Genomic DNA, 16,080 nt, shown 5'->3' on the forward strand with positions numbered 1-16,080 from the left:
GAGGGGCGGAGACGGTTAATATGGCGTAGATGAAAGTAGGCAGACCGAGTAATGAACGACCGTGGGAGAATTTCAGGCAGGCAACTCGAGCAGTGCGTTTACCTGGTTACTCCTCCCTGCGGGCGGTTCAGTCTAACCAACTCACCTGTTCAGCGTCCTACTTAAGTTCCAGGTATGCGGTCCAATCCCTCTTCTTCCTTTTCCGCGAGCTCTGCGTTCGTCATCCCACCTTCCTACCCGGCTTTCACCTGTGAACGCCATTAAGGGTAGTTTAATACCCAAAGTTTTCTATGGAGATCTTTGTTTTATGTATCTGAACGGAGCCTTATGCCAAACTAAAAGAAATATGGAAATGAATCTTTACTGCATGAGTTGTCTGACTGAAATGCTATTGATGTGAGATTGAAAGGATAATGTGCTGTCAAGGATGACACCCAGACTCTACCTGAGGGGTGGAGGAATCGATGGAAAGTTTCAAATTTGGAGCTTTGGAAAGGGAGGATTTGGAACCTACAAGGAGTAATTCGGTTTTATCGCTGTCAAGTTTGAGGACGTTTGAGGTGAACCAGGTTTTCATTTCAGACAGACGGGAAGGAGTAAAGGAAGGGAAGGTGGAAGAGAGGAGTTCGGTTTACTTGACAGATAGAGTTGAGTGTCATCCGGAAAACAATGAAAATCAATGCTGAATTTACGGAATATACTGCCAAGGGGTAGTAGGTAGGAAATGAAGAGGAGGGGACCGAGAACAGAACCTTGAGGAACACCAGAGAAAATAGGTGAGGGTTAAGATTTAAAAGAATTGAGTTGGATAAATTGAATGCGGCTTGAGAAGTATTAAAGTTTTCAAAACCATCTTAGTTTAAAAAATCTGTCAATTTTATTAAGTAACAGGCTTTACGGGGTTAAAATTAAAACTTTGACAAACTTTGTAAAAAATGAGGCACATCTTGCAAGCAAAAAAAAAAGAAACTCAAAGTTCAAAAGATGATTGGAGTGGGTCTTAAACGAATACATCCCACTCTAGCATTTCTTTGTTGAATAAAAGTTAGCAACGCATGAGAGTTGCACGGTTCAGGAAGCTTTTCTGAACTCTTGCTGATCCCAGAGGGAGGATCCATTGTTAAGCCGAGCTTCTTCCTCGTAGGGGTTGAAGTGTAGGAGGGCAGAATAGCAGTTGTATGGATTTAGTGTCTTCCTTAGCGACACTTGAGAACGTAAAAACACACTCAGGAAGAAAATATATTTCCTACAGACTGACAGTGAAATAAAGGTACAGAAAATGTAAACTCTAGCTAAAGGAAGACAGAAAGTTTATCTTTATGTTGAGCTATGTCTGCTTTTCTAATTATACATACATTGAGGGGAGGAAGGTGAGTACTGAGAGCCCCATATGCTGTGTCTCCAGGGAACAGAAGAGGCATCTGGATGAGCAGCTGTCTCAACAGGAAAACTCAGAGAAGGAGAACAGAGCAAAGCTATTCAGGTTTGTTGACCTCCGTTTTCTTATATTTTACTCACACAAGACATTAAAGTGACAAATTTCCATAACATCTTCAGCACAGTCCCCTTACTCATCCTCCTCATTCTCCCTGTAATCATCCACCCCTGCCCTATGGGTTGTCCAGATCTCCTGCCTCCCAAAGAGAAATAGGTATCTTAGCATTTCTTGGATCGGTTGAGGAGATCTTAGAGTCTGGAAAGTGCCAGTGACACTGCAGGAGTCTCCTGTGAGGCTTTTGCAGCAGATGGAAGCATTTCTTAGTTGGCGAGGAATCCTGTTTCTAACGCATATGCTCATCAGTGCACGAGGGTGCACACACAGCACAGACACTTTGAATAAAGTGCATCGCACCGCCGTGCGTGTCACGCACACACAAAGCTCTCGTGGGCACGCACAGACAGACATCAATGCAAACGGCCTCTTATCTACCCTTGAAGGCAAAGATGAGTTCAGGGTGTGCATTTTCTCACACTGTATCTGCTGGTATTCCTTTCTGACCCACTGGCAACCTGATGTGTTCAATTATACTGTCAATTTATTTCCCTTCCCACACAGCAGCCTCTGATCTATCCGACCCTTTGGCTCCTACACAACTCAGCATATCAAAGCACCAGGGGTGGATGCTATTTCAGAGGGGATGAGAGGCTGGGATTAGGGAACACAACAATTTACCAGATTTTCTGAAATAGAGACCACAGGTGCCAAATGATGGCATTTTTGAGGTAAACGCATTGGTTTTTGCAGAAAAAAAAATCCCTAAATGGTTTTAAAAGCTCAAAAATCTAACCAGAAGCAGAAAAGTAAATTGTAATTTTCACAAATTTTCCTACACCTTCTGATAACCTATGTAATTAACTAAAATAAGACATGTTTGCTGTCAAGGAAACCACTTAAGGGAAAAAAATCTGAACAACTATTTTCAAACTTTGAAAGGTTTTTTAGTGTTGTAGGTGTTTTTCAACATTTTCATTTAAATTAAATAAAGAAACAAAGGAAAAAGTGTTTAAAAACAGCTTTAGGCCTCAGTGTATGTCCAAGGTTTTCTTTTATTAACCAACTTTCTTTTATTAATCGCCTGTTGAGGTTTCAAGCCGTGTGTGCCCGAGCGCCTGGTAGAAACATGAACTCACATGTCTCTGATGGAAAGGACACTTCCACCTTTATGCCGTCATGACAGACAACCTCTGTGTTGTTTTCAACAGATTACAGGCTGAAACGGAGGAGAAACACAACAGGTGGTTGCTATGTCAACAAAACTGTGATGCCCTACAGAAGCAGCTGTTTTCCCAAGAACAGAAAGAGAAACAATTCAACCAAAAGTACAGCACGGCGGTGCAGGAAGTGGCAGACCTGATTAAAGACCTCAATGAGATCCAAGACGAAAAGAGGGAACTCACAAAAGAAAGGTGTGTTGTAATGTAACAAAGCACCGTATTCTCTGATGTTCTTGATCTTCACCATGGATCTCCAACTTTGTGTGACGTCACCCATAGAAAATAGTTTGCTTCTGGCTCCAACGAAATTAAAATCAATTCAGTCGCCTTTATTATTAATTTTTTTGCAATATGGCCGTCGCCATGTTGGAACCAGAAATCCTCAGAAAGCAGGGATTGGTCCACATTGGTCTGAGTAAATGTTTCTGTGGTAACCCCTCTCGCCAATCAGGAATGAGCTTGTTGGAAGTCAACACCCCTTTCCCTTGAAATCTCTCAATCAAACATTTTAAACGTTTAGCATGAGACCCCCTTCTTTTATTGGGGCGTCTAATTGGTCAGTATATAATTTGAATACAAAATATCTTGAAAAACTATGTCGGAATAGTAAGAATGATTATTCTCACAAATATGACTAAGTACCATATTTTTCAAACTGTAAGGAACACCTAAAAGCCTTAATTTTTTTCTATAATCTGGAGTTGATTAAAGGGCATATATCATGCTACTCTTAAGCATTTCAGAGTAAACTATATCCATATATATATATATATATAATCTTTGGCTAAAGGTAATATGATGACTCATATTGTGAAATATAAGTCCTTGTGGGTGCCGCCTATTTCATAACATCAACCTAGGGTAGGCCTCGGCAGATGGAGCGTTTAAAATAAAAGTGTTTCGCAAATCGCTGCTAGCTCCACGGAGAAAGTAAGTGTGTGAATGTGGGTGTGTGTGTTATCCTGGGGGCGGTGCTGGCAGTGCAGACTCTTCCTGGAAGGGGACGTTCCTCACTTTATGATTTCATAATGTGAAAACCCTCTCATTTTCATGGCGTGGGAGAGGCTGGTGCTCAAAGAGCAGGTTTTTAGAGAAATGCTCAGATATGTGTGAACGGATCAAAATACCACTTTGGGGTTGTTTTTTTGTGAGGGATGCAGAAGAAAAGGGAATTTTGAGAGGTATAAAGCTCTCTGGTCAAAATGTTTGGTTGGGTGTATGGACACGCCCCTTTCCCCAGCTGCAGGCAGAATTGCCGGGCAGTTGAACTGATTCATCTGACCTATGTGTTGCAGCCTATTTATTTAGCAGATGCTGTTCTGCTGCTCAGTGCCAGAAAGTTGCCTGCGCCCATGACGCCACAGCCAGAGTGAAGTTCCCTGTTCTTGCCTGTCCAAATTTTGCTGCCATTATTTTGTCCTCTGCCTTTGTTAGCCTCTCTGGTGAGACTGAATTTAAGTGACTTTGGATCCCAAGACCCTTGGGACCCCACTCAGTTCAGTCAATGGTCACTGTCTGTTTTCTGTGGCGATTATTCCCGTATGTATATGCAAACAAACGGATAAAAATGATGAGCCAGCACTTATGTGGACACAAGTTAGCTACGACTAAAAACTCAGCGGAATTGACGTCAGGTGATAATAGATGGTCTGATTTACAAGGGACCACTGTCAGTGCTTGGTGTTTGAAGCTCACTAAGAACCAAACCCACTGTTCGTCTTGGCTTGACTTTTCTCAACAGGGGGACTGCAGACTGGTGACCGTCTGTCATGATCTAATGCTAAATATTTTCAGCTCTTCTCTCGCTGGGAGGATGTGGGGTGTGGAACAGCTGAAACCAAACCCCAGGAGCTGGGATCTTTAGCTTGAGTGATAAGCAACTGTAGATCTTGGTGTTAAGGAGAATGCACAAATTGTTTTGCAAGGTGATAGTTCTCCCTTTATAGGGAACACGCGCTGCTCCAAAACCGAGCATGGATGTTTATCTGTTTTGCATCTTCTCCATGTCGCGCGTGGAACTGTACCAGATGGATTCAATCACACCAGTATCATACTGTAGACCACTATGTTCATGGCTGTCTAAGTTTTTGCTGAGCTTATTTAAAGTTTGAGTGAAAGCTAGTCTCCATTTCAGTTCTTGGAAAATGCAGAACATTTTAGGAGACTCCACAGCTGACAAACAAATGTTTCATCTTTAGCGCCTTCTGTGCGTACATGCTTATTTGTTCCTCCTCCAGTTGATTTATAGATTCTGCAGCATGTTAACAGCACGTCTGCACTCATGTATGGGCAATTCAATAAGCCTAGGATGCATGCGCTGGAATTTTAGGAACAAATCAGCTTCTCCAGAACAGATTCTCACCAAGATAAGGGGGCGGGCTCATATCACTCCAATTTTAAAATCCCTGCCCATACTTCAGGATTGAATTTAAGATACTTTTGTTGGTTTTTAAATGTCTTGATGGTCTTGCCCCTTCTTATCTATCAGATCTTTAGGTCAAATATGAACCCTCGAAGACCCTGAGATCCTCTGGCACTGGTCTTCTAACCATTTCAGCTGTAAAACCCAACACCCACCGAGAGGTATCTTTTCAGCACCATGGCCCTAATTTGTGGAACAGTCTGCCAGAGGACCTGAGAGCCACAGAGAGCATAGTTGCTTTTAAGAAAAGACTAAAGACGCACCTTTTTAACCTCGTTTTAAGCTAATTTTACTACTTTTATTATTTATTTATTTTATCTTGTTTTAGGAATTTACGCTAGATTATTAATCACTTGTTTTAATGTTCCTTACTTCAATATTTTATTGTTTATATCAGTATGTTTACTTTTTAATTCTCAATTTTATTTTAACTTTAATTTCCGGTTCTTCCTCAGTTGGATCTTCTCCCTCTGGGTCGCCTGCTGTTCAGCCGCTGCAGCTCTAATAAAGAAACAAAAAAATACATTTTGATCTGATTTAGATAGGGACCAGCCTCACCACTTAGCTGTGGTGAGGCTGGTCCCCGCCTCTGATGCTGCATTTGGCCGGTTATGCAGCTGTTCAGAGAGAGGCAGGACCCAAATATTAGCGTTTCCAAAAACCAACATTTTGTTTTCGTGCTCAGCCTATTTCTCATTGTCTATAGTATACCCATCAGTTATGGGGTGGGAGGTGTGAGAGGCGCAGGGGGTTGTGTGTAGGTCTGGGGAGGGGGCTCTTTTAATTTTCATACTCGTTTTTACTTTTTTGTTTTGTCTCTTTGTGTTATGTTTTCATAGGGAAAGTGCTATATAAATAAAGTTGGATTTGATGCAGAACATGCAAATTCATGTGAGTTTGCATGTTCTGACCTGCAGATTTCACTTTGGGGGATGCTTTACATCCCCACTTAAACAGATCCCCACTACTAATAGTTTGTAGTGATCTCTGAGTTCTAAGTACAATCAAATGCAGATTTTATTTTGTTACTTTAAATATATATGGTTGTCTGAATAGGACAAGGCTTTCAGGGTAACACTACCACACCAATAGCATAGTGGCATTTTTTTACTTTAACAAACTATGGCTGACCTTAAGTTGAGTTAGTGGGCTTGTTGTCCACTCTTGTGCATAATAAATAGTTCTAGTTTCTGCAGTCATTTCAATTTAAAAAGGTGTGAGTTGACCTTACATAGGAAAAAGTGAACTTCTTGCAGAAATTACTATCTATGATGTTCACTGATCCCTGACAGACGTTCTCTGCATAGAGCTGTTTGTTTTGCATTAAATTTGCATCACATTGACAATAACATGTTGTACTCTTTTTGCCAAAAACATTGGAGCTAAAGCTCTTTTGTTAAAGGGTTAAAACATATCTAAGTGGAAATTAGCCATAATGCTATAGCCTTGACGATAACCCCAAACAGCATGGAGACCTGGCAGTTATTCAGTTGACACTTTATACTCCTGTATACTGTTAGTCATAATATACTTCAGTAAAATTTTAAGGGGTATTTCCACTAACTAGGTAATGCCACCCACCTCATCACAAACATTGAAGGCAAATGGCCCAGTTCTGTTCATGCCAGCATTTTTAGGCATCCCAGTGCCCCAACATTCACCTGGGTGTAATTTGCATTGCTTCTTTTTTAATACAATGTCATGCATTTAATGTTATGTAAATGATATAAAATAACTGCCATTATTGGACATGTCAATGGCTACTTACTGGAGAACAGGGGGGTATCCTTGTCTGCCATTTCTGATTACCCCCCCCCCTACCCTGAACCTGGACCACAGGAACAATTGGACCTGGCTCACAGAACACTGGTCAGGGTGGAGATGACTATAGGCATTCTGTAAACACCATTTCAGCTCTTACGTGGGCTCAGCGTCACACCAGAGAGGGCATGTGACATTTCAGCTGCATGCGTTCTTCATAACATCGCCACCATGAGAAGTGAGAAGGGCCCGCCACCTAGAATACGGAGATTGACAGAGATTGCAGGGTGGTACGGGACATGATTAGCCTACATTACATCTAATAAAAAGCGTGACTCAAAGGCCGATTGTCCTCTTCATTTCTTTGTTTGCTGTAATAAAAAATAAGCATTTATTGCTTTAATACTACAAACAGATTAAATGTTCACATACAGTTTCTCACCTTAAACTGGTGCTCCAGCATTTCAATTTCAAGTCTTTTTGTAATTGAGTTGTATAAGGTCTCTCAATGTCACATCTTCTAATTTGGCTTAAAAGATAGACCTTATACAGCTCTGACAGGCAGCTACAAAGACAAAGTAATCCCACATAATTGGAATTTGACATTTGCAATACATACCACATATTAATGTGAGAAATTGTAGCTGCAGAAATGTACACTGCCAAGATTCATGGAGGTACACTGACCATCATCTGCAGTTACATCACCAGTAATATTCTGTTAAATTGCAATGACAATATGCATCCCGTTTAAAAAACGAATATAAAAAAGTGGCGGCCCATTATATACACCTCAATGGGTCTAGCCGTGTCAATTTCTATCACTGCAGAATTAGCCTCTTCATCTTCATCCTGCAGTGTAATTATGCAAAGATGATTGATCTACCAAACAGACTACTAAAGATCTAAAGACCTTAGTCACTTACAATTATGACAAACTGGTGATGCAGGAGGTTCCAGTAATACAAACTGACCATTAGCATCTGCAATACAATAAACTAGTAAGATACCCCATGTATATTCTCAAGCAAACACCTAATAAAGGAGGATCAGTATACGTTATATGCAGCAATATAAAAATCTAAAATAAAAATGCATGACACATTGAAGTAATGACTGTAAAATGCTTTCTAAATTTCTTCTTTTAATGGATAGTGTTGATTTTATTTATTGAACACTGATGCAGTGAAATCATCAATACATCATGACTTGTGTCATACAGCGACATTTGACTTAGCCACTTATGTTTGTAGCAGAGTCTGATGAACTACCCGCTGGAATCCCACCAATTACAGGTCGCCCTTTAAGAAGGGATTGTGCCAGCGACTCAGCCGGGGTGAGAGACCCCCACCAGTTTTACTGCCTTGGCCTATATTAAAATGCATGAAAATTCAGTTAGTTATCTTGATATTAATTATTAACTAATAACTTTACTAATTTTACTTTTATTACCTTGGAGAATTTTTTTATGTGTCATTTTGACTTGGCTCAGTTCTCATTTCAGATGCATTACACCAGATAAAACAGGAACCACACATGTTAATATATAAAAAATTAAATTTTTTCAAATAATCATTTTGTATAACAATGGAAATACGATTAAAAAAAACTCACTTGTTTACACCTTCTGTTATTTTTCACCAAGCAGACAAGTCTCTTGCTGATGCAGCCGTAATGCTTTTAGTTATGATAGCCTTATACTCTTCATAGGCCACCATTGAACCCTCCAACTCTGTCTCACTGAAGTATTGCATTCTTTTCTCGATGAGTTTCCATTGTGACTCTGGAAATCAGAAATCCATTGAAAATGCCCATTTGTACTCGAGCAGTAACCCAGGGTTACAGACAGGAGGTTACTCAAGCAAACTCAGCTCTGGTGTTTTGGAACCAACATACCCAGAGTAAGCAAGTTTAGGCTTACTTACGCAAGAGTTCAGGGTTAAAGTCAGGGCAGGTTAACTTCGCTTTCCGGAATACCCCTCCGGTGGTAATGGAAGATGATACTGCCAGATGCAGCGGAGTCTGTAACGGAAACAAGAGTGTTAGGGTTTGTCGGGTGCCAAGAACAATACTCAGGCGAAAGAACTCCACCTCCAGGAAATAGCCTTTTGCGTAGAGAGGCACACTGGAGACATCAACATGGGGAATTGGAGCACCAGAGAATCCATGTAAAATCCAGACCAGGGTTTGCACATGAAGTTCTATCCAAAACTAAGGCATACACCAACCAGAGGTAGACTTGACTCGATGTCCAAAAACAGGACTGGGATCAAACTCAGCAGGCAGAAACGTCAACTTGATAGGGCTTGCTCGAGGGTAGAGAACACAACAAACTGGAGTGCAGGTGAAGACTCGGAGCTTAAATACACCAGGATCCAGCTGCACTGAATGATCAATCAGTGAAGTCTGGAGGCTGAGCAGGTACGGCAAGTAATGAAAGCCAAAAAGGCCCTAGATCCTGACAGTGAACCAGAGTGTTCAACGGTTTTAATCTGGTTTTAATCCACCAGATGATGATGGTTTGTCATGCAGTAGGACAGAGTTGTGAGCCAGCAAAGCTAAAACGGAAAAGAAAATGTTGGTCCAGAACCCAAATGATATGGTTACATCAGCAAACACAATGTTTGACACTACTGTTTATTGAGTCGTACATTTTGTCTACACAGGAATAAGATTTATAACAATACAACACTATTTTTGTTTACCTAAATTTGTGTTTTCCACATATTAAAGACACACTAGGAGTTTAGTTTCACAGTTTTTTTGTGTGCATGTTTTGCCTTGAAACCAAACTGTGTTTAACTTTTTACAATGAAATATGCCTTGTGGTCAGAGCTAGACTGAAATGGATGAATTGCTAAGTAGAGAAAGAAATGGACAAAAGAAGAAGAGGCAGAAGCAGAGAGGATCATGATAAAGAAAAGAAGAAGGAGCAGAGGAAAGGAGTCTGCAGCCGTGGTTTCGGTGGTTACTTCACACACTGTCTGGCTCTCTCTCATGCACACGTGGTAACATTGGCCGCAAACGCTCACACACACACCCACACATGGGTCAAATGTGAGAATCTGCCTTTGATTCACTAAAACTGACGTGGAGCTATAAGCGGAGGGACAGAGCGAAGGAGTGAAAGCAGCAGAAAGTGGATAGAGTAAAAGATTTAAAAGTCAACAGAGGTCAGGAGTATCTTTGCTTCCTCGTCCAGCTGTTAAATGTGAAAGGACTTGCTTCAAGTGGTTTTAAGCTGCAGAGTTTTCGTGACAAAAATGATGATGGAAGCAGCTCTCCCGCCTGCCTGCTTCTCCACAGAGGAAGGGTTCTTAGGTCCTTCTGCAGACGAAAACCTCCAACAGTTGATGTACCATTTCTTTTCCACCACAGCCCAAAGAAATGTGAAATTTAAATGAAATTAAATGACATTTTTTATTAAATTAAGTTTTAAATGAAATAATAGGAACTTATGTTTTATCTAATTAGCTTCACTGTGGCTCAATTTACTGTTTTAATCCTACTTTTTAACCACAAACATTCATTCAAATTAAAATAATATTTTGTATTAGAAAAAAAAAACCTGAAAGTAACTTTTGTGGAATCTGTTGATACTTTCATACTTTTCTAAAGTGTCTTATCGACCCCTGGATGTTTGGTCCTGTTCTGTTAAAGTCCCACTCCGATAATCTTTTGATCAATTTTAAAAGCGTTCCCAGTGGTCTTTTAATTATGCTGTTTTTAGCCAAAATAATAAATAAAAACTATGTAATTTTCTAGGACATAGTTTATGCAGAGCAGCAGTAGTAGAAATCCCCCTCCCTTTCTGAGAGTTCTCTGGTTACATTATCTCCTACTATCTTACAGCCCCTCAAACCCTCTACTATTAGATCTATTTGTCTATAAGTGGATGCATCAGAATGGAGCGGAGCTGGGAGTTTGTGGTCTGCCCGGCATATTTTCTAGTTCACAAATATGCTTTTGTACAAACTGCATTGTTTTCATCTCCTCTTGATTGACAACCGTTTGAATAATGAAATACTCAGAAATACAATCCTCTTTGGCTCTGAACACAGGGGTCATTTCCTCAGAAAGCAAATGGGAGCAGGGACATAGCACTGGGTAAACGGCATATCTGGTATATAATTTATATCTGCGTCCAATGCTGTACTCTTAAATACTCTTAAATAACATTGTCAAACTTTGCTTTTTGATTTTTTTTTTGGGACAATCTGGAGATCCTCTCCACATCTTTGCTGCATTCAATTTCACCATTAAAGGAATTCTAACCCTCCATCGATATCCTAGCGGAAATTATTCCTAACTTGTTAAACTATTCCTAATTACCCCCATCCTAACCTTAATAGCTAATGGTATCAAATGAAATCAAACTGACAAAACAGAAAAGATCTTTTGCATTTCCTCAGTCTGATTGACTTAAATGGAAGAATCGTCGTATTTTTGATTTGCTTTTTTCATACTGTCCCATCTTCAACATTTTCCATGACCTAAATTCTTGGTGGAAAATATTAAATCATCTTTTTCTGGGACTTGGCTGTGTTATTCCGTTTTATTCACGGTCCACAAATTGCCAGTATAAAAATTTTTAGGCCTTTTTTTAATTTTATTATTTTATTTCTGCTTGGATTTTGATTAGATCCTGAGTGAATTTGAATTCATGATCTCCTATCCAGGTGGAGATGTTTGTCCCTTAGAGGAAGGCTGAGGAGCGTGTGGCGGTCAGCATTTCCAAGTATTGATGCACATTGTGACTCCTACGCACTAACAGCTCTTTAAAACTGCCCTTAAGCTCAGCCATCGTGCATTTGCTTGCGCACACAGATTATATCTGCAGACAGAGAGAATGTGCCTTTTGATGAGGGAGCAGCCACTTGCGCTGCACGCATACAAACTGGCGTGTGAGCAAATGAAAGAGTGTTCCCAGATTTTCCCATCATTCCTCCCTGTAATCCCACCAGACTTCCTTCTGCGGGCTGAATTTGCACGCTCTTGTGTGTGTGTGTGTGGGGGGGGTCACGTGCACAGGGCCGCTCGAGCCTAACACATGCACGTTACTCAGAGATGGTCTTAAAAGTGCCGCCGCGCTGTCTTTCCAGAGATCTTACTTTTTTGATAGTCCAAGGGGAATTACATCTGACAGGACTCTCGCACACGAGCACTCAAACACACCCACATGCAGACATATACAGACACTGCATGCATCAGCAGTTTGTTACATATTTTAAAGGGCTCCAGCTTTATAAATCTGCCAAATCCTCAATTCCTGCCTTTATTTAGTTATTTTTAATTGGCAACATCATCGAAAAAACTTTTCCCCTGAACGAAGTGTGCTTCAGAAATGCATTCCAAAAAACACAAATGATGCTTAATTTTATTCTTTATGGTCTGCACACTCCACTGCACCCCCTCCACGAAATGCCACTTCTTAACAATGCTGGAGTTTATTTAAATGGAAGTCAGATTTTGGCTCAAACTCCCCGAGAGAACCCATGCATGGATGTCTGGCTGCATCTATTTTCACTCCTCTCGCCTCGCCTATTTGCACGTGTGCATCGAGAAGGCTGACATAACCGGCCATCACCAGTGGAGTGAATCATATTGTGTCTTCCCCGATGAAGAGGAGGGGTTGGAATACGGCTGCTGTTTCTTATTATTCTGTAGGTTATCCAGTCCTTTATCAGATGTGAGTAAAGGCACACCTGTGCACACAAAGCGCCGCCTCACGCAGACATTTCTCTCATACAAATGGCTCAGCCTCCACATATTTCTGAAATGATGTAATAGTGAGGAAAACTTCAGTCTGACTTTCCACACTGCAAAAACTGACTTTTAAAAAAGTAAAGACTTTTGTTTAAAGGAAAATGGTCTTGTTTTCTGTCTTGCAAGAAAAAGTAGTCCAATAGAGAACGTTTTTTCTACTTAGGACCCAGAAAGGCCCATTCCAATAAAAATAGTGTTTTCGGTGTTTATCATGTTCTTGTAGTATTCATCTCATTGTCAGAAAACTAAAATTACAGTTGGATTTCTTAGTATTTCTTTATTCAAATCTTTTAAAATCAGGAGCAAACGAAAATATACAGTTTGTAAAAGAGCTTATTTGTGATGTAGAAAATATGCTAAGCTGGCCAAAAGCTCCCTGCTCAGCTCCATTCGGATGCATCTCGCAAAAAAATAGATCCATGTACGTCATTGTTTTCCTCGTCCAAGCTGATATCTGGATGGCTTCAATATCGCTTCCCATTTTTGTTGCACGATTTTTGTTGTGGGTTGTGATGGGCTGTAAGGTAGTGGGAGAGAGTGTAAATAAAGGAATGATGGGATACCAGCAGAGGGTTACTTCTGAACCAACAATATGAGACCTCGACTGAGTGAGTGTGACGTCACCCATAAAAGATGGTTTACATCCAGCTCCTATCAAATGAAGTCAATTCAGGCACAGTTTTTTACATATTCACACGAAGGAGGGTCTCAGGACAGGGATGCCCAGTTTAGTTTAGTCTGTTTAGTTTAGTTTAGCAATCAGATATTGAATTCTATGACTTTATTCTTTATGGTTCATGTTAATAACACAATTACCAGCATGAAGCCCATTGAAATGACTATTGTTGTAAATATTGGCTACCGGTATATAAATAAAATTGAATTGAATTGAATTGAATTGAATATTACGGTAGCGCCATGTTGGGCCCAGGTGACGTTAGTAAGCAGTGATTGTTTTGAGTCAATCTGAGTCATTGTCTTTATGGTAACCATTCTCACCAATCAGGAGTAAGCTTGTTGGAAGTCCACACCCCTCCCACTTCAGAGCGAACAACATGAAATCTGTCAATCAAACTGGAGGTGGTGGTGGGGGGGGGGGGGGGATTACACTTCATTCTTTGTTTTTTGGGTCTTCTTGCATAAAGCAGCCGGCTCACTGACTCCAGACATTTCAGTTAGTTTTACAAGACAACATTAGGCCGAGTACAACTAACTTCCATATTTCCATATTTCCAATGGCCATCCATCAGATGGCCATTTTCTTCTGTTGCGTCAAGAGGGCTTTATGTGTTATTTAGCCGCTGCATTTGAATGCTGCAGTTGACCTGATGCGTTTGTTTCCCCCAGAATAGATTTCTTAAAGCAGCCAGTATTCATAAAAATTGAGAATAAATAGTCTTCGAATCTGGAACACTAAATGTCAACAAAAACCCATTTTCAAGTTCATTAAATATAACTAGTCAGTCTGTTATGTGTGTGTTTGCAGGGATCTTTCAAGAGAATCTCATCATGCAGCCCTAACCAAGATGAAGGCAGACTACGAAAAACAACTCGGCACAAAGGTAACTTCACTCTTTCACTCAGTGGCCTAGTGTTAGTGTCCACCCTAATATTGGAAGGTTCAAATCCAGGGTCAAGTCATACTAGGGCTGCGCGATATGGTCAAATAATAAAAATGTCAGATTTTTCCCTGCCAAATGTGATTTTTCACCCTCCTTTACTTTCTATAATTTTTTTTTACAAATGACTAAATAAATGTAACAAAAAGGATTTTATTTGTCCATCTCCTGTTGGCCGGAACACAAGGCGCAATTAAGAAAAAGCTGTAAAATGTTTGGAAACAAGGTGTGTGGGGTAAGACGACTGTCAATAAGAAACATATGCAGAAATACACAATTGTCCAAAAAAGGAATACTTTGTGTACAACTTGAAAAAAAAAATGTGAATACAACATTCAGTTTTACGTTTGACATGTCTGTTTTGAACACGATTTGTCTTTGTTTCAAATACGACTCTTGCTCGTCTTAAATAAGAAATTTCCCCGGTTAACAAAAAGTCCAAAATATATCACGGGGTCACAGGTATATACATCGAAACCTCGATTCAACTGAGTAAAGGCCCGTACACACCGGGACGAATTTAGCCCGCGATATTCGCGACGTTTAAGCCTCGTGACTAAACAAAGGGCACCAATGTGAGTGCGCACACCAACGCGAAAAAACGCCACGCGTCAAAGCGTCACTTTTTAAAAAACGCCTCGGGTTCATTTTTTTGGTTTGACGCGCCGCGTCAAACACTATACGACCAATGAGAATGGCGCTTTTGCACACGTGTCTAGAGCTTATGAAGTTACAGTAAAACACAACTTGGGGGCGCTCAAACATCAAACTGCCTTTCTGAGCACACATACCAGCGAAGAAGATAGACGCCAAGTAGCGTCGACACTGCCGCGAAGAAATAATGACGGACATTCTAAAATATCCCCGAACCCAAGCACCAGTTGGAGCTACTGGTGCTTGAAATATTCATGTTTTCTTTGTATGATTCTGACAATCGCGTAAATACTTGCTCTCTTCTTCTGAGTGAAAAGCGACTTTAAGAAGCCTAAAGTTGCGCAGCACCACCTTGTGTACAGGGGTATTTGCATTAAGTGCCATCTAATTTCAGGGAATGAAATTGCATGTTCACTCGGCTCATCGTCAGCGAAAATCGCCTGGGTGTGAACACAAAAAACGTGGCGAAAAAAGCTGGCGAATAACGCCTGGCGAATATTCGTCCCGGTGTGTACGGGCCTTAAGGATGCGCATTAAGACTCATTTATTAAACTAAAACAGAATAAAACTTTTTAAAATGCTATTGATCAGGGAAATTAGCTTGATACCATACCTCTGTTGAATAAAAAAAACAGATTATAACAGCGATGTCCTGCCACATATTTTGTCGCGAACAAAATATATCAACCAAAGCTGGTCTAATGAACAATGCACCGGACCCGGAAGTATTTTGAGTTTTTTAAGGATAATATGGCGAATTTTAAACAAGGAAAAATCAAAACACAAAGCAGTTTCACTTAAATAACAAAATTGAGAATCCCAAAAAACAAGATCAACACAAAGGAATTAGACATTCACAAATCACAGATGTAGAGACAGAATATTACTGCTAACTTGAGCATCTTGTAAAGAGAAACACTTTTTGCCTTCTACAGAATATCTGTTTTTTTGGTATTGAAAGAAATACTGTGTTTTCCCACTTTTGGCAGAATCTGCCTTCCGAACAATTTTGCAACAGAAGCCCAAAAAAACAGAGTGCTGGGAAAATAAAAGCCAGATAATCAACAAATTTGGATGAATTGATAAAACCGATTCATCGCCCAGCCCCAAGTCACACCAAATGGGGATCCAGCTCCCTGCCAG

General features: G+C 40.4%; 1 protein-coding gene and 1 long non-coding RNA gene across 3 annotated transcripts in view; one reads left to right on the top strand and one right to left on the bottom strand.

The window, feature by feature from the left end:
• The window catches only part of LOC105355498 (uncharacterized), a 28,336-nt gene extending 18,166 nt beyond the window's left edge, over positions 1-10,170 (bottom strand). Inside the window, exons 1-4 of one of the 2 annotated variants that reach the window (XR_013647136.1) lie at positions 8,990-10,170; positions 8,824-8,920; positions 1,356-8,681; positions 146-248 (exon numbers count right to left, since the gene is read on the bottom strand). This is a non-coding gene — a long non-coding RNA (uncharacterized LOC105355498). Of the gene's footprint in view, positions 1-145; positions 249-1,355; positions 8,682-8,823; positions 8,921-8,989 lie in introns of those variants that run through there. The other variant, XR_002291566.3, reaches the window with a different exon arrangement.
• lekr1 (Leucine-, glutamate- and lysine-rich protein 1) overlaps positions 1-16,080 on the top strand; it is an 86,495-nt gene that overhangs the window by 55,662 nt on the left and 14,753 nt on the right. The window contains exons 7-9 of the mRNA XM_011482854.4: positions 1,406-1,483; positions 2,704-2,907; positions 14,151-14,226. Coding sequence (XP_011481156.1) covers positions 1,406-1,483; positions 2,704-2,907; positions 14,151-14,226 — 358 coding nt within the window. The remainder of the gene's footprint in view (positions 1-1,405; positions 1,484-2,703; positions 2,908-14,150; positions 14,227-16,080) is intronic.

This window comes from Oryzias latipes, chromosome 13, assembly GCF_053564925.1.
Source record: "Oryzias latipes strain Hd-rR chromosome 13, Olatipes_Hd-rR_3.1".
NCBI classification, from domain to species: Eukaryota; Metazoa; Chordata; class Actinopteri; order Beloniformes; family Adrianichthyidae; genus Oryzias; species Oryzias latipes.